The sequence below is a fragment of the Odocoileus virginianus genome, chromosome 28, assembly GCF_023699985.2.
Source record: "Odocoileus virginianus isolate 20LAN1187 ecotype Illinois chromosome 28, Ovbor_1.2, whole genome shotgun sequence".
NCBI classification, from domain to species: Eukaryota; Metazoa; Chordata; class Mammalia; order Artiodactyla; family Cervidae; genus Odocoileus; species Odocoileus virginianus.
This window is the reverse complement of record NC_069701.1, coordinates 28,973,969-29,001,661: the sequence shown is the minus strand read 5'-3', so window position 1 is coordinate 29,001,661 and position 27,693 is coordinate 28,973,969. Positions and strand designations below refer to the sequence as shown.

General features: G+C 60.1%; 1 protein-coding gene across 3 annotated transcripts in view; it reads right to left on the bottom strand.

Moving 5' to 3' along the window:
• Nucleotides 1-27,062, bottom strand: part of IGSF9B (immunoglobulin superfamily member 9B) — a 51,740-nt gene extending 24,678 nt beyond the window's left edge. The window contains exons 1-15 of one of the 3 annotated variants that reach the window (XM_020878159.2): nucleotides 26,785-27,062; nucleotides 17,693-17,890; nucleotides 16,091-16,237; nucleotides 10,808-10,959; nucleotides 10,458-10,575; nucleotides 9,342-9,483; nucleotides 8,922-9,067; nucleotides 6,764-6,906; nucleotides 6,342-6,482; nucleotides 6,143-6,259; nucleotides 5,593-5,743; nucleotides 4,766-4,889; nucleotides 2,605-2,780; nucleotides 1,426-1,652; nucleotides 667-751 (exon numbers count right to left, since the gene is read on the bottom strand). In XM_020878159.2, coding sequence (XP_020733818.1) covers nucleotides 667-751; nucleotides 1,426-1,652; nucleotides 2,605-2,780; nucleotides 4,766-4,889; nucleotides 5,593-5,743; nucleotides 6,143-6,259; nucleotides 6,342-6,482; nucleotides 6,764-6,906; nucleotides 8,922-9,067; nucleotides 9,342-9,483; nucleotides 10,458-10,575; nucleotides 10,808-10,959; nucleotides 16,091-16,237; nucleotides 17,693-17,890; nucleotides 26,785-26,848 — 2,131 coding nt within the window. In that variant the 5' untranslated portion in view covers nucleotides 26,849-27,062. The remainder of the gene's footprint in view (nucleotides 1-666; nucleotides 752-1,425; nucleotides 1,653-2,604; nucleotides 2,781-4,765; nucleotides 4,890-5,592; nucleotides 5,744-6,142; nucleotides 6,260-6,341; nucleotides 6,483-6,763; nucleotides 6,907-8,921; nucleotides 9,068-9,341; nucleotides 9,484-10,457; nucleotides 10,576-10,807; nucleotides 10,960-16,090; nucleotides 16,238-17,692; nucleotides 17,891-26,784) is intronic. The other 2 variants (XM_020878155.2, XM_020878156.2) reach the window with 2 other exon arrangements.
• Nucleotides 27,063-27,693: the final 631 nt, after the last annotated feature.

Genomic DNA, 27,693 nt, shown 5'->3' with positions numbered 1-27,693 from the left:
AACTTGTCGGGCCCCCTCCTGCCCCCTGCCTCTGGGGTGCCCCGCAACCACTGCCCAAGGACGTGTGCCCCAGCTTGATCGCTACGCAAAAGCCTCTTTCCAAACCGAGGGAACCACTTCTGGGGGAGGGATCTGCTAGTTGGCAGGAACTGTAACTGGAGAAACATGCGTAGAATTGGGCCCAGGGCCAAGAGAAAGGAAGATAAATGGAGACAGTGCTAGGGAGTTGGCTTTATTTAGCCTGAAAAAAATCTAGGGAGAGGAAGGAGCGGAGGAAAACAACACCAAACAGCAATTTTCCAAATGAAACACCCTAATTATGAAGCTGCCTTACCAAGAGGCATCGGTAAGCACCGCTGACCTGTTTCTGTCTCTTTGCTCCAATTCGCACCCCCCACGTCACCCCACAAGTGGGTAACACCAGAGGAACAGAACTTTGACAGCAAAAGGACTGAAGTTCTTTTTAACTATTCTAACGAGAAGGTTAGCTGGATTTCCTTCTGTGGCTACCGCAGAGAAATGGTCATGAATTTGGCTCTTCCAGTGGAGAAACCCTACCCACCTGAAGGTCATGACACAAATAGTCAGCTGGTGCCCCCTCCTCTATTCCGGCTCAGCCTCTCCCCGCACAAGCTGGCGCGCCGATGCTGTCCCGACCCCAAGTACCTGTGCTGGAGACGCCGGCAATGTTGCTGGGCTCGCTGATCAGATCCTGCATGACGGCCAGGACCCGGAACTCGTACCACGTGTCCTACAGCCCCAGGGGTGATATCCCGTCAGCCGCACAACTGTGATAGCCACCAGTACCCCTCCCAGCTGACCTCCCCCCCCCCCGCAACCAACTCTGCAACTTGGGGTATCTGCCAATTTCCATGGGATAAATACTCGGACTGTGATTGATTCCAAGCTATACATGTGAGGTCACTGAAAGCAGAGCTAGAAAGAGAGGCAATGTGGGCTTTTGGGACCAATCCCAGCTCTAGAGCATCCAGGGAAGGGAGAAGGGAAGACAGGAGAGAGAGCAGGCACATGTGCAATAAGCGGCTGCCTCTCTCCAGCTAGAGAGACGCCAAGGTATAAGGGGAGTCAGCTTGGAAAAAATACCGTGTTCTCCAAGGGCTCAGAATTGCTGAGGGGGGTGGAGGGCTCCCACCCTGGGATGCCCACATCGGACTGCAGCCCGCCCTGTGCTCCCTGGCACTTGCTGGCATGTGGAGACCCCTCAGGGCTGGTCCTGAACTTGTAGACCTCGACTGCCGTAACCCAAAGACCCCAAACCCTGGCAGCAGACCTGGGAGAGCAGGAGTGCAGCCGCAGCCAGCCCCCCAACACCTCCAGTGATTCTAGAAGCTCATCACAGTGATGAACTCCCAGTGATTCTAGAAGCAATTCAGGGTCACTTCCAGCGAACGCCAGGCTCCGCACCTGTGACAGGTCCCTGGCAAAGAAGTCCCCGTCGGTGCCGGGAATGCCGTCGTCCAGCGTCTCCCAGCGCTCTCCGACGCGGAACTCCAGGACGTAGCGGTCGATGGGGAAGCTGTGGTTGGCAGGTGGGAGCCAGGACAGGAGCACGCCCTGCTGGGTCCGGTTGGCTGTGAGGCACCTCGGTGGGGTAACCAGCACCAGGGGTTCTGGAGTTGTGACGGGGAATGCTGCAGGGCGGGGGGGATAACGAGGGGGTCGCTGAGGCTGCTGCACCCCCTCTACCCACACGTGCCTGCAGCACAGGGACCCCACGGCGCTGAGGGTCACATCCCCTGGGAACAGGCGTCAATTTAAGGACCAGAGTCGCATGAAGAGCCGTCCTGATCCAAGGGAAGGAGGCCGGGCAGCGGACCTGAGCTTCCTGATTCTGTCTCTAGGGCACGTCCAACAATACCGAGGGACAGGGACAGTATCAAGTCCCTCACAGGAAAAACATCAGGAACCACGGGAAGTAACGGGGTATCTTTAGAAAGATACTTTGATTCCCTTCCGAAGGAGGAGGAACACCTTCCCTCAGCGCTGCCCTGTCCATCCACTTCCCTCTGGCCCAGGTGGAAAGCTGGCCCCCACGGGGGGCAGCTCTGGGGCAGGATAAGCCCCGCTCCACAGCTGCCCCCTTGGTGGTAATAAAGGACCCCAGGCAATGCTGGCGTGGAGCTCCCCAGTCACAGCTGCCCTCGCTGGCCGCAGAGAGGGGACAAATGCAACAGCAGCCAGGAGGGCATGGCCCCTCCTGGGCCCCTGGGTCAGGAAGGAAGAGATGGGTCCACGCTTGCCACCAAATGAGGCTGGGGGCCAAAGGAAGGAACCAGCAGAGAACAGGAGGAGAAGGACCCCCAACCCCCTTACGAAGCCACAGGAAAATGGAAACAGGTGGTCAGCCATGAAGGATGAAACCAAAGCTCTTCCATCCACCTGAAGACTCATCAGTCTGGCTCACGGCGCCCACAGTGCTCAGCTGGGGCACTCTGGTCCAGACCAACCCCGAGGGATGATGGGACAGACCCCTGCTGCAACATCAGTGAGTCGTATAGGCACTTAGCAAGGTGCCTGCATATAGCAGGCAAGAAACATCTGCTCCAGCCCAGCTCCTCCAGGAGCGCCCCGGCCCGGCCTCACCTAAAGTGTTCACAGTGACCACCTCACTGAAGGCGCTGGTGCCCAGTTTGTTCTGGGCCAGGACACTGAACTGGTACGTTGTCTCGGGCTCCAGGGCTTCCACCAGCAGCCAGCTGGGTCCCGGAGGCACGGGCAGGGACAGCCAGTCATGGGGCCCAAACTGTGCCCGCTTCATCCTGCCCGAAAGGGAGAGAGGATTGGGGACAAGAAGACGGGGTGGGTTACACTGGAGACAGGAGAGGGCACGCAGGTGCTGGAGGTGGGGGGCACCCCGGCCTCCCCAGGTTTGAGGTCAGAAACAGGCCACGGCCACTCAGCTATGACCCTGTCCCCATGAGGCCAGGTCCCTAGCCACTGCTGGTGCCTCATCTATGAAAGGGGACCCTTGGCATTGTTGACGCTCAAGAAACGGGTCAAATTACCAGTTGCATTCTGAGAGAACCTCGCCCTGGGCAAGAGTCTTAAGAGTGGCCCTGCCCTGAGAGTGAGGACACTGCGAACAAGGCAGGGGCTGAAGTGGGAGAGCAGGGATGAGCACCAGTGGGACCTGAGAGGGGGCCAGGTGCCCAGCTGCCCGGCTGCTCTGGGATGGTCAAAGCAGGTTTGCTCTGTTCAAGCAGGCTGCTGTCACTGAGGAGGAGTTGGGCACTGGACAAAAACAAAGAGTGCTTCCCCACAACGGGGACAGGATTCTAAAGCCTTCCGGGTTAGAAGTCACTGTGGGTGCAGAATGCTGGAATCTGGGGAGAGGGTCAACCCCTGCTCTGCGGCCCGCCGCACTCCCCACTGGCCATGAAGCCGGTGCCCAGGCACACTGTCCAGTGCCACCATGGGGAGGGGATGGCCTCCCATTGGACTGGCCGTGCAGATCGAGGACCCCCAAGGAGGCCGGGTCCCTGCACACCGACGGCTCACAGTTGCCTCTGCCCAGGAAGCAGAGCCAGGGCAGCAGAAAGCACAGCAAAGAGAAGCCAGCATCAAAGGTCAGGATGGGAGAGCTGCAGACAGGCAGAGAAAAGGGGGGAAGGAGCCCCCTAGCTTGAGACTGCCCCTCCCACCCGGCACCCCAGCAGGCAAGCAGGGTGACACAGCAAAGCAGAGCCATAGGCAGCGAGGGGATCAGTCCATGCCCAGACCTTCTGCTCAGGCCTCCCGAAGGTGGCCACATGCCCTGCCCTGGCCACACAGCCCCCTGGCAGTACCCTGACTGCCCCATGGGGGTGGGAGGGGGTTCGCTTCAACTCTGAGCCCCCCCAAGCTCACCACCTGGGTCTGCTTTGCATCCAGAACTCAGAAAACTCAGGTATTCAGAGTCTAGGAAACAGGCCAGGTCCCTCTCAACCTCCCTTGTGCTGGAAGTCCACGGAGGGCTCTGCCTGAGTCTCTAACAGCCCGCAACTATGTCTCCTCCTCTCTAGGTCTGGTGAGCCTGGGGCAACACGCACCCTGAGGAGACAGGTCTGGAGAGGAGGAGGTTAGCACTCACCCTCCCCAATCAACAGTGTTGCCCCTGAGGCAGGTGGCCAGCTCTGGGCTCAGGAAAACCCTAGGTGAGTGTGGACCTCAACCAAGGGCTCTCCTCCTAGTTTTTCTACCCCTCCTGTTCTCAGCCTGACTCACACATCACTGAGATGCCGGTCAACCCCAAGGTTTCGGCAAAGATCTCCAATCCCTGCATCTCACCAAATGAATGTACAGCCAGGTACAAAGGCAATGGACACACAGTCCCAGAGAGGAAATGGACACGTGCAGATGAGGGCAGGAAGGTGAGCGCCACTTCACACTGGTCTCTGGAACCACGGGGGAAGGGTCAGGATAAAGCTAATCCTAGGCTTGCAACTGGGCTGTCTTAGGATGCCCAAGATCAGGAGTCTCTTCCAGACTCCAGAGAACAGAAGAAAACCTAGAGGAGCAAGCCAAGGACATGGAAGGGCTGCAAGATCAGCTGAGGACACTCAGCACGGGGTGGTGGGCCATTCGGGCCCCGGCGTCATCCCAGACGCCCCGCCCACAGAAGCCTCGCCACCAGACAGCACATACCCACTGTCCAGAGGAAGGTCAAGCAAGTGGAGACCCACACCCTCCTCATAACCTGCCCCCCAGCCCCGGGGACAGATGGGGGAGGGGTAAGCAGAGAGCGAGGCGTGCAGGGGTGACTCACAGAGGTCCGTACCAAACAGAGAATGTCTGCTCAAATCCTCCGTCGTAGCCTGGCTCCCAGGACACATTGGCAGTTGTCATGGAGACCTGGACCCGGACACTGCCCGGGGCATGGGGGCTGGTGCCTGGAGACCAAGCAGACACCTCATGGAGGGGGGAAGTGAACCTGCGTGACTGGGGCTGTGACCCCGAGTGTCCTGCAAGCACAGTGGCCTCAGGGAGGCAGTGGGGGCCACGAAGCTCTGCAGAGCTGGGTCCAGCCCAGGGCCCTGGGGCTGGAGGAAGAAACCTGTCCAGCCAGGGAGGCTGATTCTTCCAGGAGGAGAACGGCCTGCACATCAGGGATACGTGCTGGGGGTGGGGAGTCAGCCCCTGGTCATCAGGACTGTGCTTGTCTGCAGAGAACCAAAGTGCACCTGATGGCAGTCAGCAAAGTCAAAAGGCCCTGCCCCACACGACTCTGGCCTGAGACCCAAACACCATCATGAGAGCAGCCCAGTCCAGCCAGCCGTCAACATCTCCAGCAGAAGTTTGAATCCAGGGCCCACCACTCAGTGTGGGGATGCCAGCAGAGGTGTCCCACCTAGGCTGGCCTCGGTCTCTGTGAGCGAGCCTGGGGGAAATACCAGCTTCCACCTTGCACCACTAGGCACCAAGCTTAAAGCCAGCGGTAAATGTCCAAAGGCTGTTGTTACGACAGTGGCTGTCTGTCCCAGAGGGGCAGGCATAATGTCCAGGCTGGGGTCCTAGGGACAATGTCTCCGACAGCGGAAGAGCCCCAGGAAACGGGACACCTGTGCCAGGCCCCACCCAACCCCCAGTCCGTACCAATGACGGTCAGGTGGGTGCTGGCAGTGATGCTGGTGACCACGTTGGTGGCGACGCACTCCCACTCCCCGTGGTCCTCCTTGCTCAGGGCGCGGAACTGCAGGCTCCCGCTGGGCAGGGTGTTGTGCTTGCTTCTGCTGGGCTTCCCTACCTTGGCCAAACATGGGGGCGGGAGCGGGCGGCCAGGGCAGAAGAGAAGCCACCGACACTCAGGGCTCCAGAAGGGGGGCAGCACTGGGCTTCAGCCCACAGCACTCCGCTGCCCCTTGGGAACAGAGCAGTCCCGGCCGTGCCCCCATGGTGCTCCCCACAGCCCTTCACTGCCCCGGGTCACCCTCCCTGTTGCCCCTTGGGAACAGAGTGGTCCCGGCCATACCCCCACGGTGCTCTTGCAGTCCGGAGTCCAGGGGTACCTTTCTACAAGTGATGACAGGGAAGGGGCTCCCACCCCGACCCCTCCAAGACCCAGAACCCAGGGGTACCTTTCTCTAGGTGATGATGGGGAAAGGGCCCCCCAGCACTCCCCACAAGCCCTGGAGCCCAGGGGTACCTTTCTCCAGGTGATGACGGGGAAGGGGTCCCCAGCCGCGGCACAGGGGATGAGCAGCTCCCGGCCAGCCTCCTGCCTGTACTCCCAGCCCGGTAGCACCGTGAAGTACGGGGGGTCCTAGGAGAGCAGGCTGGGCCGTGACTCCGGGCACTTGAGGAGCCTGTCTGCTCACACGGAGGCACCCGCAGCCCAGCCTCACCTTCAGGACAAGCCTCGCAGGGGCAGACTGGCCCATGGTCCCCAGGGTGTTGTAAGGCACACAGGTGTAAGTGCCAAGAGCCTCCTCTGTGGCCTCCTCGATCCGGATGGAGCCATCCTCCATCAGAGTCCAGCCCAGGTTCTGCCAGGCACAGACAGTGGAGCGGAGCCATGGTCAGCGCTGACGTCCAGTCCAGCCCCACTGGCCAGGCCCGAGCTGACCCTCTGTGGGCAGGCATGTGGGGTGGGGCATCTCGGCTCTGGGAGGATGGCCAGACCTGCTGGACCTGGCCCCATGGGAAGCAGCTCTTTGCTCTCCCAGAACTCTGAGGGGAGTGGAGGGGTCCTGGTGGGAACCAGATCCCCGGAGGCAGAATCTCAGAGCCAGGGGCCTCCCGAGACCCACATGTGGCCCTCCAGCACCTTCTCAACCTGCAGAGGGCGGCCGTCCTTGTTCCACTTGACCACGGTGGCCGGCGGCTCTGCGTCCACGGGGCAGCGGATGTAGCCGTGAATCCCCACGGGCACGTAGATCACAGGGGGCATGTTGAGGACTCGGGCTGGGTCTGCAGGAGTGGGAGTGGGGGCAAGGAGGGGTGAGAAGACACAGCTGGGGCCGAGCCACCCCACAGCCCAGGGCCCCACACTCTGTGTAGCACCAGGTGCCAGCCCAGCAGGGCCACAAGACAGCAGAGCCCACCCCCAGGGCTGACCACACAGAGGCCAGCACGCCTGTCCCTGCGTCCTTAAGAACACCCGTCTGGACGCACTGAGGCACTGCCGCTCCTGCCCACATGCAGTTCTCCCGAAACACCTCTGTCCACAGACTTGACAGCCAGCGGGGACCCTCAGCACCCCAGCCCCTGGACTCCCAACCTCAAAGCCAGCGTATGGCCACTCATAAGACTGGTAAGATGACAGCATCCCTCTCAAGTCGGCAGGACCCCAGGCCCTTTCTCTCCACATGCTCTCGGGACAAGGCTGCTTCTGCGCGCTCCCCCCACCTCGGTCTCCCATCTGTGTAGCTGGGATGCAGAGTCAGCCACGGAGCCTCTGGAAGGCTCTCGGGCGACAGGAGCAGCAGCCCAGAGACGCGGGTGAGTCATCACCCAGGGGCCACGCGGGAGAATGATCCAGAACTCCCCAGGAGGTGGTAGGGATGAATGGGCGGCTCTGTCAGCGTCTGGAGCCCTTCGCAGAAGAGCATTACATAAATACCAGGCCGAGGTGTATATTTAGACATAGCTTCCTACTTTTGTATGGTGGAGGCTTTTTTTCCCCCTCCAAGGTTTTCAAAGGGTTTATGAATGGGAAATACTCTGAACACTGCTCTTTAGTAGAAATAAAGATCCTTGTCTCACCCACCTGAAAATCTCATTCCTCCCCCCGCCCCAGATTCTCTTGGAAGGCAGGAAGGAGGTAAGAAATGACAAATGGGAGTGGGTGATGCACCGGAGGGAGACGGGAAACCACGCTTCCCCGGCAGGCACGGCCGCAGCTGGAGGACAGGAGCCTCATCCAGGCAGGTCAGGGTCCTCTGGGACCACTCCTACCAGCCCTGTGCCTCTGTCTCTGCCCCTCTGTGCCCCATGACACAGCAGATGGGATCTGCCCCACGAGGAGTCTGCAAAGGAGCCTCTTCCTCTGGTAAGTATGGGTGGGACAGACCTGAAGCCCGGGTCACAGAGCCATCCCGGGGACTCACAGGACAGCAGCTGAGAGTGATCCTCTGCTCTGGAAACTGGAGAGGAGGCCTCTAACCCCACCAGCAGCAACACTGCATGAGGGCGTGAGGCCAGCACTCGGGCAGCCCCCCACCAGGCCCCTGCTCTGCCGGCCTCCTGGGTCACCAGCTGTTCTGCTCACATCCTCAGCTCAGACACCGCCTCCAGGCCCTCTCCAGACGGTCACACTCGCGCCTGCCTGCCCCTCTGTGCTGCGGAGGAGCCTGGTTCTCCCACATGAGCCATCAAGTGATGGAGTGCCTGTCATCTACCACATCAAGAGGGGCCCATGTGGCCTGAGTGACAGAGCCATCAGCCAATCAGGAGGGAGGGGCGAGCCCTCATCACACGTCCTCTCCCCACCACGACCAGCAAGCTGAACGATGCTGCACAGAAGCCCTCGGCCACTCTGGGTCTCGGGCAGCCCCGGGAGCCGCGGAGGGAAGGCCCAGAGGGGCCTGGTGCTGGCTGGAGTGGATGAGCCACTGGGAGAGGGCCTGTGCCCCTCGCCAACACGGCGACAGCCACCCACCAGGGGTGATCCACATGCCCTCAGATAGTGAGAAAAAGCACTTCATTCCAGGTGCAGACAGCTGCACTGGCACCGGCATGAAGACAGTGTCCAGAAGGCCGGCCTGGCCCCGAGCCCAGCCAGGGTGAGGCCAGCGGGATGGATCAGTGGACAGGGACAACCGCATGGCCAGGAGAAGGGCCCAGAGCGGGCTCCATTCACCTGCACTAACCAGGCCCGGTCAGGCCTCCTCTCGGGGTGACGCCCTCCTCGCCTCGGCCCCTCCTCTGCCCACCTTCCCCGAGGTCGCCCTCCCGCCCCCAGCATGGCCAGCGCGCCCACTCACACTGAACGGTGAGGTACGCCGAGGCCGAGGGCGAGCGCCCCAGGCTGTTGCTGGGCACGCAGGTGTACTTCCCCGCGTCCTCTGGCTTCACCCGGAAGATGATCAGGGTCCCGTCAATGAGGATCCGCACCCGCAGCTTCAGGTCGCTGCAGGGACATAGGACACAATGTGGGGGTTTGGGGGGGCCGGGGAGGAGAGTCTTCCATGCGATGCCAGGGCACTGTGCCCTGCCCAAGTCCTCCCCTGATGCGTGGGACAGGCGCCCCCCACATCGACACTGGTCTCAGCACACAGAGCACAGGAAGGGGACCCCAGCTCACCCTCCCGCCCCAACCAGCTCCCGGAGCCCAAGGGCAGTCCCTGTTGGGAGGCCTCGTCGCCGGGAGGCCTGGCTGGGCCCAGGGCAGGGCGCGCACTCACTTCTGGAAGTAGACGTTCTCGTCCTGCCAGTACCAGGTGTAGGTGAGGTTGCCGGGGTAGGCCTCTGCCCGGCAGGTGAGCAGCGCATCCTGGGAGATGTTGACAGTGATGTTCTCAGGAGGGGAGACGATGAAGGGAGGCCCTGGGGGACAGGGACAAATGTGACCTCTCCTGGGGCAGGGGGAACCACAGCACCAGCTGCCAGGGGGCTCTGCCCCTCGGAAAGGGGTGCCCTGAGCCCTGGGAGGGACCAGGCCAGCACTGGTCCAGAAGCAAGCAGCACAACTGAGCAGTTGTCATGGAGACGCATCCAGCTGCTGCCTATGCTCAGATTCTTACTCGCCCTGCAGGTCCCAAGGATGCAAGGGGCCCAGTGGTGTGGCCACACACAGCTCTTGGCAGACACCCACCCATGCACAGCCCCTCTGCAATCTGGCCGCCTGAATAGCCAACTAGCCCCTCCGTAGATACACATACACAGGAAGGAGAAAGGCCGCTCTCTCGACCCACAGAAGGAACCGGCCTGCCTCTAGAGGAGTAAGAGGCTCCCCAGACACAGGTGGAGGGGCGTCAGGGAGAGGAGGCAGGGCAGGCAGAGGTCATGGCTGGAGTTCCAGCAGCCCTGGTGCTGACTTTCCAGACACCCTGTGGCTGCCACCAGCTCTCGCCCAAGTCAGGAGGCCAGGCGCAGCCAATCGCTCCAGCAGGGGTGGGGGAAGTGGAGCAGGTGGACAGAGGCCACCCCTTCTGAGGGGCTCAGGGCCCCAGGCAGAGCATCGCAGGGGCTGACCCCACAGACGCCAGCCCTAACAAATGTCCTCCATGTTATTTAAGCCTCTGGGGTTGGACTCAATTCAAATCTTCACTTATTAAGGCAGTCACCAGAGGATGGAGTCTGGAGGGGCAGGGGGCAGTTCTCCCCCGGGGAAGGTGGAGACACCACAGGACACCACCTGGACATTCAGAGAAACCAGAAACCCAGTCGGCATGGCACCTCCTGCCACCCCATGGGAGGGTCACTGTGGGACACCAAGGGAGCCCATGATACAGGGAGGAGTTCCCCACCATCACCAGTTGAGCCACCCACACCCCAGGACTCCCTGCAAGAGGCCTCACCTTGGACAAGCAGGTGGGTGGTGTGCACCGCCTCCCCCTGGATGCTGTACGCGCGGCAGGTGTAGGCGCCTCTGTCCTCCCGACTGACTGACGTCACCGTCAGGCTGCCCTCACTCACCTGGAGCCAAGGAGACGGACTCAGCTCCCACCCTGAGCCCCACCAACACTTTCCCAGTTGGAGGGGGCCTCGGGGCCTGTGCACTGGGGAACCTCCAAGGTCACAGATACCACCCGGTCCGCCTGCCACCTCCAGCCCCACCTGCGCCTCTGCAAAGGTGAACTGGTGGCAGGACAGGAGGCAGGGGGCAGCAAGGAGGGGGTGCAATGGCCCACGACAGACCCACACTCACCTGGTACTTGTTGCTAGCACCTAGGAGTGTCCCCTCCTTCAGCCAGGTGACAATGGGCTTGGGATTCCCAAAAGCCGTGCAGGTCATGGTGACGCTACCGCCCTCCTTGGCCTCAATGTACTGGGGGGGTGTTTCTGTAAAGGTGGGAGGAGCTGCAAGAGACCCAAGGCATGGGGGCGAGGCAGGGGCAGGCTGGTCAGCTGGCCATCCTGCACATGGGACCCTGCTCCAGGCCCGCCCCACAAGTCCAGGGCACTCCTGGAGGCAGGAGGTAAGCAGGAGACAGGCTCTGCCTTGTAGAAGGGAGATCTGGAACTCAAGAGTCTGGCTGAATTCCAATTCTAAACTTTCCCTGTTGCATCTGCCTAATTCCAAATAAAGCACTGTTTGCCCAGCACCCACAGGGAGGCCCCCCATGCTCAGCACCAGGGATACAGGGATAAACGAGGCACCCATACACCTGCAGCCCTTCACACCTCAACCATCCAGATACCCGTCTTTCCGTAACCCCAGCCCAGCCAGGCCCACGGTTGCAGGCCATACACCGTCTGAGCCCCATCAGGCCTAACGTGGATCACAAGCCAGGTGACATGCAATTACCTAGACCCTGCAGAAACAATCCCATATCTTCTCCCAGCCCAGCCATGGCCACTCCCTCCCAAACTGCTCCCCCATCACCCACTTTGGAGTCCTGACTAAAATCCCGCCCTATTGAAACAATCAGCTTTTAACACACCCCATCTAATCTGTCAAAGCTGCTTTTAGAAGTCACCTGATCACCCTCAACCCTCTGGACAATCACCTGGGGTCTTCTGGAGTGGGGACACTGGGGCACCAGCCTGAGGGTCCGCAACACCAGGCTGGGCCAGGACTTCTGACCTTGTCTCAAGGCTCCAAGCTCAAGTCCAAATGCCCCTCACCCTGTAGCCCAGGGCTCAGCCATTCTGGGCTCTACCTAAACCCCTGCCCTCCACACTGATGGAAGGAATGAGCCGAGTAGAGTCTGTGAGAGGAGCTGGTAAAACGTAAAGCTACTGAATGGTGGTCATCTTGCCAGCACTGTCATCACTGTTAGCTGCCCAGGGCTTCTGAGGCCCTGAGGTTAAGCTGTGAGAGGGGTATCCTAGGAGGCAGCCTCGCCCTGAGCCCAAGAAATGCTAGGGTCACAGCTGTCGACCAGCCACCACACATCCCTCAAATAGACTCCAATACTCTAGCCTTCATGTCTTCCTACAAGTAAGAAATTCCATCCCTGGGACTACTGCACCTGCCATCCCCCCTTCCTGGGCCATATTCACATCTCACCCTTCTGGTGCTTCTACATCTTTGCTAAAATGCCACCTCTGCCTCACCTGGTCAGCTGGTCAAGGAAGGCACTTGCTGCAGTCCTGTCCCCTGAGACAGTTTAAAGCACTTAAGGACCAAGTCTCCTGAGAGCAGAGATCTCCGTAAATCCCAGTATGTGCTCAGCTTTTAGCTCAGTTCATGTATGGAAGTGAGAGTTGCACCATAAAGAAAGCTGAGCGCCGAAGAAACAATGCTTTTGAACTGTGGTGTTGGAAATGACTCTTTGAGAATCCCTTGGACTGCAAGGAGATCCAACCAGTCCATCCTAAGGGAAATCATTTCTGAATATTCATTGGAAGGACTGATGTTGAAGCTGAAGCTCCAATACTTTGGCCACCTGATGTGAAGAACTGACTCATTGGAAAAGACCCTGATACTGGGAAATACTGAAGGCAGGAGGAGAAGGGGATGACAGAGGATAAGATGGTTTGATGGCATCACCGACTTGATGGACATGAGCAAGTTCCGGGAATTGGTGATGGACAGGGAGGCCTGGCGTGCTGCAATCCATGGGGTCACAAAGAATCGGACATGACTGAGCGACTGACCAGAACTGAACTGGCAGGAAACAGAGTCTCAACAAACGGCTGAATGAACAGACAAATATAGTGAAATAGGTGCATGCCTGCAAGCGCACGTGCACACGCACACACACACCAACACAAATGCAAATATAAAACTGAAGACAAGACGACGGTGAGACAACCTTCTTCCACAATCTCCCCAATGCTCCGCTCGGTGTGGCCACCAAGGTGGCCACGAGTGAAGGCTAGGTGACCAGGGAAGCGCTCTTCATCACGCACAACAAACATCTTTGAGAAAGTCAATCCTACCCTGACATTCAACACACCAAACGTGACGGTAAAACACATTCTGTGTTAGTTGCACAGTCATGTTCGACTCTTTGTGACCCCACGGACTATAGCCTACCAGGCTCCTCTGTCCATGGAATTCTTCACAAGAATGATGGAGTGGATAGTCATTCCCTTCTTCAGGGGATCTTCCCGACCCAGGAAACGAAGCTGGGTATCCTGCACCGCAGGCAGATTCTTTAGCATCTGAGCCACAAGGGAAGCCCCAAAACACATTCTAAGCCCTTGCAAAGGGAACCTGGCTTCCGAGCCCCAGACTGCCTCCTAGCCTGGCCTGTGAGCCCATCCTAGCAGAGTCCTCCTGCCAAGCCTGCTCTTGAACTACAGCTCACACAGCCTCGGCCTCTATTACCTCTGTGTCACACTTAAGGAAAAGATAATACGGTAAATTATTTCCTGAAGTGACAAATTAATTACTAATTACATAATTACTTTATTATTTAGGTGCTAATCAGGAAAGCACTTTGAACAATTTCAAGTTTTCAGGAAAATAATGGTTTGACTCCCGATTATTTACCGGATTAGGTGTGAGCCTGCCAGCTGCATTTCCAGCTTAATTCTTCTTTTTTTACACATGCCCTATAATTAATCATGCAGGTTAGAAACAGGCTGGCCTCTCCTCCAAGCAGTTCACCAACAGAAAGCGAGGCCTGACTTGGGCTTTTCTAGTATTTCATATGCAATGAGGAAATAATTGGATTTGCTTCCTCCCAACTGGTCTTGAAGAAAACACAAAAGGAGAAGGAGACAACTTGTGATTCTAATTTTTCATTTTCCAAGGGTGATCCCGGTCAGAAACGCCTGACAAGAAACATTCTAGTTTGGAAGAAATGCAATGTTTGTGCTCCAGACTCTTTCCTTCAATAAGGGAAGTATTTACTCTAGAAGAAACCTCGGAATGCAGGAGAAGGGAGGCAAGAAGAGAGGGTGAGGTCGCTCACCTTGGGAGGGGTGGCCTGGTAGGGAAAGCATTCCACGATGAGCTGAGCTCCGGTGCTGAAGCCTGACCCTTCATTCCAACAACCAGCCAGGCTCCTGAATGTGGTGGCTCTGCTTCTTCTGGGCCTCCGGGCATACTGTTTCCTCTGCCCTGGAACACCCTGCCAGCCTGACCCCCTGACCCCCTTCACCTGGCCAGCTCCTCTTCCCCAAAGGGTCTCTGCCCAGGGCTCATTTCCTCAGAGAAGTCCCTGTCCCTCGTGCTCCCAAAGCTGTACTGTAGTTGCCTGTGGAGCTGACTGTCCCCTGACGATCCTTCAGACCTCAGTCTGCATACCCAGAGCCTGCCGAGTGGACATTCAAGAACGCATGTTGATCATGGGTCGATTCCCAAGGGCTCTTCAACCACCCAGGCTGCCTCTGCCAGCCCGAGGCCCCTCCTGGGCTGCCCGACTTGGTCTTTCTCTCCCTTGAGGGGGAGGGTGGCCAGTATCCCACACAGAGTGACCCCCGCACAGCCGACGTTCCAAATGCGGCATCAGGCGTCTTCATCCACAGCCCTTTGTTTAATCTTCACTACAGCCCTGCACACAGGCACGGTTCTTGGAAACAGAACAGTGAAGCTCAGAGAGGGGAGGCGGGCGCCGTGGCTCAGACAGCGAACGAGGTGGACTCACGACACAAGCCGAGTCTCGTCGGGCCGTTGTTCCCTGCTGGTCCACCCGCCTCCACTCCCTGGACAGGACCCAGCGGTGCTGTGCGGCAGGCAGGCAGGGCTGTGACGGCATCAGCCCACCTTGGGAGACGGCACAAGAAAGCAGGCAGCGTGGGGGCTCTTGGCTCAGCGCTCCATCAGTGGTGCCATCCGCAGTAGGTTTACCTTCCTAATTACATTTTGCTTGGACTAATATTAAGCTGAGTTTTCATTCCCGGCACACACAACAGCTGGCATTGAAAGGAAGTGGACTCCAAAGCTCACCGGTAGTGGGGACAGCTCACCCAAGGTTTAAAATCAGCCCACCACGGGTCTCTGGGGACTGACGCCAGGAGTCGGCTGCGTGCAGTGGGTCAGCAGCCTGGACCACTGCCCCAAGGCCACCACTCCTAGGTCCGCTTGGTCCCAGGGGCCAGTCTCGGGTTAACACACAGTTTTCCCAGGGCCCGCGATGGGTTTTCAGGGCAGAAGGTGCACGACCTGACCCAACCTCATGAGACAAGGCCTGTGGAAACCGGGAGAAGCTCACAAGCCAGGACACTGCCGGTTCCTCTCTCCTGACCGTGGCATTCAGGGTCACAGGCGTCACGGCCACATGGACCTAAGCTGTGCCTGGGCATCCAAAGCACAAGTGCCGTTGAAGCCTCGACAACCAGCTCAGGATGCACGGCACGTGGCAGCTGAACACACCATGTCACAAACTGAATCAAGAGTAAAATAAAGCAAAGCAAAAACCCTGCTCCCCTCCACCGTGGGGATCACTTCTTCTTCCACCTTCTCTGGGTTCCAGTGTCCCCAGCTCCTTGGGAATTTCTCCTCCCAAGGGAGGGCTTCCAGGGGCACAGGGGACCCTCAGTTCTGGGAAAGACCCTGGCCCCATGAGAGACCCGTCACCCTTCACCCCAGGAAGTAAGTACCCACTGGCATCGGAAGGGTTACCCTCCAGGCCGGGACCAGCAGGATCGCCACCCAGCCCTGCGTTTGCCCTGCTGCTGCCCATCAATTGCAGCTCAATGGCTGGCTGGCGCTCAACGGTTACTCAGGCAAATGGACTAAAGGAAGGCTCTAACAGGGGATCCCTGAAGAGAATCTTCCTGCAGATGCTCAACCCTCCGGGATTCCAGAACCCAGTTCCCACCCCCACTCATGGTGACCGCCCTCTGCCAGGAGCTGCCCGGCCTCTGGGACTCCAGGACAACCAAGGGGCCAGGGTGTGGCTGGTATCTGACCAGCGGGCCAGACCAGGGTCTCCAGGAAGGCTGAGGAACTTGGGGCACAGCTGCACCAGGGTCTCCAGGGCAGGCTACGGTCAGGGGCTGAGTCCCAGGGGCGTGGGGAGGAGGCTCATGCACATGCAGGACACACACCGAACACGCTCGCATGCAGGCACACATCCCGCACACCACGCACCGTGGATGGTGAGATGCACCCAGCTGCCGTTGTGGAAGGTGTCGTACTGCTGGTCGAGCAGGAGCACCTTGCACTCGTACCAGCCCTGGTCCTCGGCACGCACCTGCTCCAGCCGCAGGGACGCCTTGTCGTGTAGGCTCGCACGGCCTGTGGAGAGGGACTAAGAGGGTTAGGGAAGGGCGCTGCCCCCTGCAGCCCCAGCCCCACAGGGACAGCCCCGCTTGACCCCAGCCCAGGGCAGGCAGGCCCAGGCCAGGCCGGCCCCAAAAGCCCCGCTTTCTCTGCCCACCAGCTGCACTGAGAAGGCTTCAGTCCCCTGCACTGTCCCATTCTCTAGAGGCGGAGGAGAGGAAGGAGCTCTGGTGAGGTGGGATAGGAGAGGATGAGTGGGCCTGGGGACCTCTGGCCAGGCTGAGCGACATCCTGTCCCAGGGGTCCCCGTGGCTGCCACGCCCAGCACCCTGTCTGTGTGGCTTCCCTACAGCAGCCAGGGGAGAGGCCAGCAGGGACAGGGTGCTGACATCCCCTCCCAGTCCTGCTGCTGGGGCCAGAGAGCAGAGAGCACTGGTCCAGACAGAGCCCAGGCCCTGAGCTTGGCTGGAGTGGGGGTTGCGCGTAGCCTGAGAATGCAGAGTGGCTGGCAGGCAGAGCACTGATCCATTCTGAGCCACCCTCCCTAACTCAGACCCCTTCCCCAGAGTGCCCTCTGGGTCCTCCCTCCGCCCGGCCCACCCCTCGCCCCAGTGTCACGACCTCCTCTGCATTCCTCCTTGTGTTTTGGACACTGGCAATCTGCCTACAAACCAGACAGTCCCAACCAACCAGGGCCGGAGAGACACAGACACAAGAGGAGGGAGGGGGCAGAGAGAGAGAAAGAAATAGAAGCTGACAAAAACACAAGGCAGACCTCAGAGCCCAGAGGTAAAGATAAAACCCATGTCCTGCCAGCTTCCTCTCTTCCTTTAAACCCCAGCGCGCTCGCACACCCACACACACACACACACACGCACCCATGCACACACTCACACTGCCCCATGCCCTCCTCCCTGGGGGGCAGGCCCTGGCAGTGACTCAGTGAGGCCTCCGCGGGCAGAAATCATTGCAGAGAAAGGCACAGGGGGCCAGGAGGAGGAGGCTGAGGGGGTGCCCAGACGCTCCCTCCACCCGGGACGAGGCCCCAACTTCAGAGCCAGAGGGAGGGAGTGGGCGAAGCCAGACAGAGCAAACCCCGTGGCTGCCTGCCGAGGCTCTGACTCAGCGGCTTCTACTGCGCCGCCCTCCAGCCGGCCTCCTCTCCCACGCGGCGGGCTCTGGGCCTCCCTTCTCCTCCGACCTCGACCTCCGGATCCACAGGGGCCCCTGCGGATTGGTGAGGCTGTTCAGGAAGCTCTGTGTCCGCCCCACCTCCTTGTCCCTCTCCTCTCTCCACTTAATTAAAACCTACCAGAGTGCAAAGGATGGGAGGACAGAGGCAGTGACTGGAAAACAGAGATAAGAGGCCCATCGGAAAGGACGAGAGGTTACGAGACACAGGAGGGAGGGACAGGGAGGGGGGGCCCCCTAGAGCCAGGTGGGAAGCCAGGGCAATGGGGCAGCCCTCACCTGCATATTCAGGGTCCACGTGAGGCGGGTAGTAGCCGAACTTGATGAAGATGGGGATGGGCACCCCGAACTTGAACCACTCCACGACATAGGGCGGGGGCTGCCCCGTCACCGGGTGGACCACGTCGCATCGCAGGACCACGGCCTCGCCAGCCCTCGCGGTCACGAACTCGGGCTCCTCTCGCAGGCCGTGGGCACCTAGCGGGACAGCCACATTGGGACGCAAGGAAGGAGGGGCCAGGAGATCCTGCCTGGCTGTCCCAGAGACCACCTCTGCCCTCCCAACCCTGAAGAGCGCAGCCCGACCATGCCTTTTCCCAGTGACACTCCTACCAGCTCCGAGGAGGGTGGCCACTGGGAAGGTGGAGAGGCCTGAGCCCCTCTGCGGACACCAAGGTCCGGGCAGGCACTGCAGCCAAGGGTGAACGGGGACCTCTTCTTGCACCAGGATGCTTCCTGCCAGAGCACAGCGGGGAGACTCGGAGCCGGCGTCCTCCCACGCCCCACCCCCAGCTCAGCCTGATGTTCACAGCACCAAACAAGAGCATTCCACACAGGAGCGGGGAATCCCCAACAAGCTGAGCAGAGGCTGCTCTGGCATCGCCAGAGGGAAAACCCCACCGGCCTGAGCTGGCCTCTCTGCCCCTCCTCCCTCTGCCCGCTGCGTCTGCCGCAGAGGAGGGAGAGGGAGGGGCCTCCAGCCCTCCAGTGTCCAAGCCCCAAGTCTATCAGATGGGAGAAGCCCCAGATATCACCATTCGGACCGCAGGATGCTGGGGACAGGGGAGGGGGGGGACCCTGGCGGACCCTGGGGCCACTAACCTCAGCCAGCTAAGGGGACCACCCCTACCTGGCAGGGGACAAAGTACGTGCCTGGATAAGACACAGACATCCTCCAGAATGGGACTGGAAGAGATGGGAGGTGAAGCTAGCAGAGGCCCACACCCCCCAGCCCCAGCCCCAGGCCCGGCCCCAGAGATCACAGGTTAACCCAGGCTCCGCCCCAAGCCTGCGGCCCCACCTCCAGCCTGACTGGGCTGCCACACCAAAGTCACCTTGTCCACCCTCCTTCCCAGTGAAAGCCCGCTGGGAGGCCCCTCCCCTGCCTTCCCTCCCAGCACTCACACAACCCACCAGAGCCCGCCCCTCCCCTCCAGGGCCGGCTGGGCCCCTCCAGGCAGCACCACGGACAGCGGCTGCTCCACTGAGGCTCTGGCCTGACTCTGAGCACACCTCTGACCCCTGTGGGCTCCTGCCAGGCGCCTTTGTCTGGCTCTTCTTTGTGTCTCTGTGTATCTGGCTCTTTCTGTGTGTCTTTCTGTTTGGTTCTGTCTCTCTCTCTCCAGGGTCTCTCCTGTGTCCATCTCTCTCTGGCTCCTCCTCCATGTCTGTCTCTGTGTCTCTGTCTCTCTCTAGCTCCCACCCACATGGGTGATGCTCTCTACCTGCTCTCCTTTGTATGACTCTATCAGCGTGTGTGTTGGGGGCGGGGGGTACATGTGGGGTTCCGTTCGCCTATGCTGGGGAAGGGGTTTTGCTTTTCTGCTGCCTGGCCCCTGCATGCTTGTGTGGTCTGCCTCTCCAGGTCCGTGTCTCTGTCGGCCTCTCCTTCTCTCCCTCCCGCTCCAGCTCCCTCTCCTCCTCCCGCAAATTGCGGAAGAAGGAGGAGGCAACCCTTCTGGAAGCTGATTGGCTACTGGTGACATCACTGTTTTCTAGAGAAAGAGCTAAGATCACAGAGTATTTTTGGAGCAGAGCAGTGTTGCCCTCACCTGCCTGAGGCCCCAGCAGGTTTCCCAACCCTCCTAGACCTGCTTTAGGCAAAGGCTAAATTCCAGCCCCTCAGGGAAAGTATAGCAGGCCCCCCTCCAGCCCCAACCCCAGCCCCTGGGGGCATCAGGCAGGAACTGGGCCCGCCTCACAGCACCCTGGCACAAAGGCTGACCCTGGGCCCTGGAGGGGTGGGTAAAGAACAGACATGTGTGCACATGAGTGCATGTGTGTACAAATGTACATGTACATGTGAGTGTGTAGACTTTGGAGGAAAGAAGAGGAAAAACAGGAGCCAAGGCAAGAGGAGGGGGTGCCACCAGGGGTGGCCACCTGGGGCAGAGGGCAGGGTTGCTTGCCCTCCTCTCATAGCAAAGGTTCTGGAGGCTCTGGGAGGCAAGACCTTGACTGCCTCGTTCTCCGCACAGCAACTGGGCAACGAGGCGGCCTCTTCCACACCCGCCCAGGCTCAGGGCTGCGCACCCCACCTGAGACCCAGCCAGACCTGGGCCCCACCCCACAGCTCTTCCCACGTCCCTCCGCCAGAGACAGCAGCTGGAAGAAGACATGGTGAGACCAGCAGCACAGAGACAGTGAGCAAAGCCAAAACAGACGGGCTTCCAGGATGAAGGCAGTGGAGTGGGAGGCCCTGTCCCAGCCCCCGCACTCAGGCCAGTCCTCCTGGCTTTCAAAATCCTAAAATATTTATCAGCTTTCCTCATCTCAACACACACACACACATACACACACACACTCTCTGCGTGTGCTCTCACTCCATCACCCACGAGTACTTCCCCCTCAGCCTGAGCCTTTCTGAGCCAAAGCATGTCTAATAAAACACTTTCTCCAGAAAAGCTTGCTGCAAAAAAAAAAAAAAAGTAAACAGGCTGGCAGCAGAGATGGAAGAGGGGTTTGATGGAGGAGAGAGATGCCTTCAAACCTAGGACACAACCCAAGTCAAGAGCAAAAGAGATTCCAGGGGCAAGAATGGAGACAGACGGTCAGGGTGTGAACAGACAGGCAGAGACAGAGAGAGAGAGAGGTCAAGGGCACCCAGGATTCTGCCAGAGACACAGAGACACGGGCCTTCAGAGGATGGAGAATCAGGAGAGTCAGGAGGGGCCAGAGCCAGGCCCCAGGAGCAGTAGGGAGGAGGAAGGAGGGGGATGGATGGTGCCCAAAGGGGAGGGCTGCAGGAGGGGAGGCCCCAGACCCCCCCCTACCACAGAGGTCTGCAGCAGCCTCAAGGGGACTCTGGCACCCGTGGGGTGAGCACCGCAGGGAGCAGGAGGTGTCCTGGATTCCACGCATCCTTTTCAGACATGGCAGGACCCAGCTGTACCCGGAGGAGCAGAGCAAATCTGCACTTTGGGGTTCTGCCCGGCACTCCCTGGTAGGGAGAGAGGACACAGGAGGAGGAGGTGCCCCGCGGTCTGGCTAACCTTTCTGAAAGCCTACAGGGTGCAGACCTCCTGCTCTCTGGGCCAGGTGGTGCCCAACGGGTCGCCGGGTCCAGGGCTGCCACTGGATCCCCTATGAGCACAGGACCACAAGCCCTCCACGGCCTGGCCCAGCCCCCACCCCCACTCCCAAGCTGGAGCTCTTCCAGGGGCGGGACTGGGGGAGGAGAGGTGGCAGGACTGCAAAATCTGGCGGCAGCAGGCAAGGTCTGGGAACCAGGTAGGGAGGGCCAGCCGCCAGTCAAACCAGCTTCCTCTAGGTCACTACTACATACCAGGTCTTTGTGGGACCCCAACACCCATCCGACAAACATACCACCATCTCTGCTTCAGGGGTGAGCAGACTGGAGGGTCCCCTGGCTGGGCCAGCAACCTGGGGTGGGGTGGGGCAATTAGGTAGGGGCAGGTTCCAGCTGTCCTGTCTCCCCTTTGCCCCCACTTGCCCCCTGCCACAGGCTAGGTACCAAGGCACAAGGCCCCTCCCACACTGACCCAAGAAGCAGCCCCCTCCCCTCTATTCCCTGAGTCAGAGGCCAGCCCCTCCACAGTGCACCCTCTGGACAGGTTCTCACAGCCAGACCCCTGCAGTCCTGAACCCGAGAAGGCCGGCAGGGCAGGCCTGGGTCAGAAGGCAGCTGCAGGTGCAGGGCTGAGTCCACTCTCCCTGGGACCCAGGAGCTCTGGCCACGTCTGGCGGCGATACAGGGAGACCTCCCCCCCTCGATGAGTGAGTACACGTCCCCAGGGAGGCTCCCCCCTTCCCCCGCCCCCTCGGGCACCAGACTCCCAAACCACAGGCCTGTTGTCTAATAATACCAGCGACAGCCACCGCCACCTCCATCTGCCAGCCTAAAAATAATCCCTGCTGAGTCCAAAACAGGCACAGCCCCCAATAGTCCCCCAGTCGCTCCGCTGTGACAAGCTAGGGGGTTCCAGGAGATCCCAGGAAGCTTGAATCAGGCTCCCCTGGAACACCCTTCCCCCCCACACCTGCACCCGGGAGATGCAGACCCAGAGGCTTGCATGAGGAAAGCAGAGGGAAGACTCCATACACATATAGGCAAGTGTAAGATGGAGAAACGGCCATGTCCACATGAGGCTGCACCCTGGTTGTCCTGTGCAGAAGGTGGGTGGGCCAGAGGTCACTGGGACATTCTGCCTCCAGCCAGGACCCCCACACCCCGCCTAGGAGGTCCTTGGAGAAGTCCCCACCTTTTAAGGTCTCCCTGTAGCGCTCCTCATGGCCTTCAGCCCCCACTCCCCATCAACCTCTGAGGGTAGAAGTCAGAGACCAGGTGAGCCCAAACTGGCCCTCCCGTCATCTAACAAGGCACTGGGGGAGGGACAGGACACCCTTCCTCCGGGGGTGCCTCTCCTCCCTAACTCTCCGGCCCAGGCAGCCCAGGAGGCAGCAGCTATTAGCCACCTTAATTTGCTCTCGGCTAGATTGTATTTCCAAGAGCCTGTTCCCCAGGAGCCACTGGCAGGAAGCAGTCAGTAATCCAACCTCCGCTCTGCTCTCAGCTCCTCCGCAGAGAGGCCCAGCCACACCCACCCTGCCCACCGCTGGCGCAGGCCTGGTCCAGTGCCCCTGAGCTGAGCCAGGGAGGGCCTCGGGTGAGGCGCCAGGTGGAAGCAAGTAAGCAGGGGATCGAAGCCCGAGTCTGCTCACAATGAAGCGTCAGCACTCCCTACTCGGAAGCCGGAAAACCAGGAGAGCAGCTTCTGCATGTTACCTGGACAGTGTATTACCTGCCAGGGCCCAGCTGGCCAGGGGCCTGGACCAGGAGGGAGCTTGGGGGTGAGGGCGGGCAGAGGGCACCACCCGGTCACCTCCCTTTCAGAAGGACAGGCAGGCTGGCTGGGACCTCGCTCATAGCCTGGCCCACAAGGGATTGTTCTCCAAAACTCTTCTGGAGGCCCTGACTCTGCTCACCAGTCTCCTGCTTAATCACGCAAGAGAGAACAGAAAAGCAGGAAGATTCCTAAGAAAAATAGGTCAGCTGCCTCAGGCAGGCTGAGCTGGCTCCCTTGGGCAGTGCCCCGGCAGGACCAGGCTACAAGCTGCCTCCGCACCCAGCTCCCAACCCCCAGGGACCAAGTCCCTTCTCCATTTGGGAGTCTAGGCTACTGGGTAGCCAAGGTCAGAGCCACCGCTTAGCAAGTCAGACCCATCTTCTGCGTCCCCTGGCTCTGCCTGTGTGTCCCCCACTGAGGCTTTCTCTCAGAGCTCAGTCTCCCTTCAACCCAGCCCCAGGGCTGAGCCTCCAACTTTGGGAGCTTCTGGGCTGTCCATACTCAGGTGTGGAGCAGAGAGTGGGAAAAGCCGGGCATCTGCTCCAAGTCTAGCCTCACTGCCACCCACGGCCATCAGCAATCAGACAGGAAAGATGCCCCACCTCGCGCCTGGAGACTCTGGGTCTCCTGTCTGCTACATTCATGTGCATACGCATACACACAGTTGCACACAAAGGCAGGCGCACACACACACACACACACACACGCGCGCACACACACACACACACAGATGTGTGCAGGCACTTCCAGCAGCTACCACCAGTGATGGCTCTTTCCACAATTCACATTCACTCTCTTACACAAACTGCTTTACCCATCACTGGGCACAGACAGGAGAGAGCTGCCCTGGGACCCTGGCCTAGCCCAAGGAGGCACGGACTGGAGGGGGTTGGGGAGGAGGGGAGAGGGGGAGGGAGTGCGGCTCTCCCTGTGGGCTGGGTCCATTCCCACCCCCTCAGCGCAGCAAGGCCCTGACAGCCAGGCCAGAGGCAGAGAATCTGAGGATGGTGAGCACAGGGCTCAGAGCCAGGAGAGACTGGGGTTCGGTATCTCCCAACCAGGCAGCCTCTGCTCCTTTGGGTAACCGGATCCTAGCTTTCTGCCTCAAAGCCTCAAACCTGAAACCACCACTGGCCCTGGCCCCTGGCAGCTCCGGGTCAGCACACGAGATGAGCTTGGGGCCAGCAGCTGAAAGCTGACTCTTCCCACACATCCCCTCCTCAGCTTCTCCCAAACGCGTGCTGCCAGACACACCCCTGCCTGCCTCCAGCCGCGGGTGCTGGGGACACACACACGCATGCCACATCCTGAGCCAAGTCCTGCTTAGCTGAGAGGCTGCCTGTGGGGGTCTCTCTAGCAGATTCCAGGCCTAAATGCCCTCCCTCGTTCCTTCACTGCCAAAGAGAGGGAGGGAGGGCCAGGCTGAGTAGAGGGCATTAGTCCAGCTACCAGCACAGTCCGGGTCAGAACCTGCTTTATCTGGGGACAGCGGTAAGCCAGGCATGGAATCTGTGGTCCACAAGAGGAGGCAGCCTTGGAGATAAAGGCCAGGGTCCTCCCTGCAAGCTTGCTCAGTGAAGGCCTGGGACGCAGGCTCCACTCGCCACCTTCTAGGCTCTCTGCACGCCCTGGTCCCCAGCCTCCGCACTGCCCCCCAGACACACAGGATTCAAGCCCACCCCTCCCTCTGTCCCAAGCCTTTCACTCCTCTGCTGGAGCAACCCCTGCTCAGCCAGACCCTAAGACCAGCATCTCAAAGTCCCTCCCAGCAAGAATCTCCCGGAAGTCACCTCTGCCAGTCAGAGAACAGCTGAGCTCTCACAGCAGCCTCAGAAATACTGGCCCATCAGCCATCCCCCACTCCCGGAGGCTGCAGAGATGATGGCTCCTGGGTGTCCTGCAGCTTTTCCACCAGGTTCCGGCCACTGACACAACTCCAGTTCTGCAGATCTTTCAAAGGATTTCCAAGCAGCCCTCCACATCTCCCTGGGCAAGGTCAGTGGGGAAGGCAAACTTGGTTCTGAACAGAGGCAACTGTCTGAACTCCCCCCGGGGACATTCCCAGTTCCCAATGCCCTGAACCATTCAGGGGAAAGAAAGGGAACCAAGATCATCATCATTTACTTGCTCACGACTTAGCAACTAAACCACCAGCACCACAGAACACTCAGCCAGCCCCTCATTTCTTCATGGCACTAATGTTCACAAACACCCCGCAAGCTCATACTGTTAACCCCCAATGAGGCAAGTGACAATCAGAGAAGTGAAGCAATGTGTCCAAGGTCACAGGCCAGCAAGTAGCAGCGCTGGAACCTGAGTTCAGGTCCTTTACTGCCACACACAGAGCCCCTAGGCTTAAAAGACACCCCTCCCAAAACCCACAGGGATGGCAGGCAGAGGTTCATGTCCAGCCACCCCCAACAGAAGTACCTTTCCACTCCCTGAAAGAAGGCAGAAGCTCCAGAACCAATAACCTTCAATGCTAGGAAGTCCTTCCTTCCGTCTGGCCCTTCTGTGTGCTGCTGTAATATAAGCACACATCTCCCTTGATTCTGTGCTTAAACTTGCAAAAAGTCCATCCTCCTCCCTGGACTTCTCAGGCTGGGATCCTGTTTCAGAGCCTCCCTTCGATGTCTCTCTTTTATTCAAAGATCCCAATACATCCTTTCATGTGACAGTCCCATAGCAGGAACATACCACAAACTGAAGGGGAGGAGATGCAGGCAACAGAAGATTACAAGGCAATAGGGAAGGGGCGGGCACTGAGGCTGAAGACAAGTTCTGAAGCGCAGCTCAAGCCACCTCACACCCCCACCCCACTCCACGAGCTTCTGTGGCCACTCTGGTCTGTTTCACCACCTGACAAAGAAAGAGTTTTAAAACCACCCGGGGTCACACACCATATAACAAAATCACTCTTCTCTTCGCCTTCCTCTGCCTTTGATTTCACACCCCCGCAAACACCAGCGAGACTGATCCCATTCCAGAAACTTTCCCAAATCACTTCCCCTCCCCCTACACAGCCCCAGACAAGGTGAGCAAAGGGTCCTCCTGCGCGAGCGCGGCCGGGCGCTGGGTCTTCCGCTGTGGGTCCTCCTACTGCTTGCGGTCCACCTGGTGGTTCTCCCTGGAAGCCATCCCGGCCGACCCTGGGGACGTGCCCGCAGCTGGGTCGTGTCTGCGTGCTGAACATCGCGCGCTCAGAGTCCGGGCACCTCCAGCTTCCATAGCAAGACGGAAAGCCGAAATGCCACACAGAGGCGTGCGGGCCGCTCTGCGGTCTCCAAAGCAAAAGCCCGCGTGCTCAAGCGCGCATCACCCAGCTCACTGGCTTCCCTCTGCCCTCTTCCCAGCTCAGACCGGAAACACAGAAAGAGGAAAACCTCCCTCCGCCCCGAGACGCAGCAGTGGAGACCCCCTCCCGCTGCTCTCGCCCACAGTAGCTGTGGCCGGCTGTGGCCGGCTGCGGCGCGCTCCCGGGGAACTTTTGCCCGGCCAGTGCAGCGGAGCCGGACGCGGGCAGAGCCAGCCGAAGTCGGCCGCTCCTCAGAGCAAGCGAGAGACCCCGCGCGGAACCAGCTCTTCCCTCGCGGCGCTCCGTGCGCCCCGCCCTGCGAGGGGATCCGGTCTCCGGCTGCCACGACGTGTGGTCCGAAGGGACTCGAGCCCAAGCCGAGCCCGCACCGGCTCCCCTGCGGACCGGTGGCACTGCGCGGGGTCCAGCGTGCCGCAGCCAACCGAGGACCGGAAAACTCCCTGGCGGCAGAGTTGAGAAAGCCGCCGCCTCCCCAGCGCTCGAGGCGGCGGCTGCGCCAGCGAAGGGCACCGGGCGCGGCACCCGCTGCAAAGCCCTGGTGCCAAGGGTGGCGACGTGGACCCTAGCCCGAGGCGTTCTCTCCCGAGCGCCGGCAGCCCGAGTTCAGGCCCTTCCCGCCGACCGCGAATACGGCCCCCACCCTCCCCGCGGTGCCCGGAGCGCGCCCGCCGGGAGGGAGCGAGCTCAGCAGGAGGACGGAGCCAAGATCTGCGGGAGGCGCAGGGGAGGGACGCTGCACTTCAACTCACCTTGAGCCGCAAGACCTCGGGCGCTGATCACACTTGCTATCAAAGTGGCCACATACCAAATCATAGTACTACCGCGCGCCAGCCAGGAGCCTCATCCTATCGCAAAGTGTCCCGCGCCGCCTACGCCCCGCGCCGGTGCTCTTGCGGCTCCTGCGGCTCCTGCAGCCCGGGCGGCCAGCTCCCCATCCCTCCGCGGATCCGCTCGGCTCGGCGCGCAGCCTCCCGCCCGGCGCAGCGGCACCTGCACTGGAGCCCGGGCGGAGCGCAGCCAGCGCCACCGAGAAGCCCGGCCGCACCGCCCCGGGCCCGCCCCCGCCGCCCTCCCATTGGGCGCGGTCAGCAAACCCGGGGCCCGATTGGTCGGGATGCCTGCCCGTCGCGTCGAGGGGGGCGAGCCCATTCAAGGTGCGTTGACGTGTGGCAAGCCCAGAGCCGCAGAATCATGCGCATTGCCGGGGAGAAGGCGCTGCCGCGTCTCCGCTCGGCTCTGCTCCCTGCTCCCACTGCATGGCAAGTTTCTGGGGGAAGGAATGTGGCCGCCGGGCCGGCCAACGGGACCCTGGAGTCTCTGCTACACTGTAGGTCTGAGGGGTCGGTGCCCCCGCCCGTCGAGGGAACCCAGCATCCGGTTTCCATCCAGCAAAAAGGCGTCCCGGGAGGACGGTGCTGATTCTGTGATGGGGAAACCCGGGAACAGCAGCCTGGGGAAGCTAAGAACGTCCTTCACTGGAGATCTTTTCAAAGGGGTCACGCGCTACCGCCACCTCCCCTCCTCCCTTCCACACTCGGTCACTCTTTCCTCCCCAGCGCACTCCCTGCCACCCAAACATGAGATTACGTTAAACTCCATCCAGCCTGAAGGCAGGGGGATGACTAAAATGACCTCTAAAAGTGGCTAAGATTTGGGGT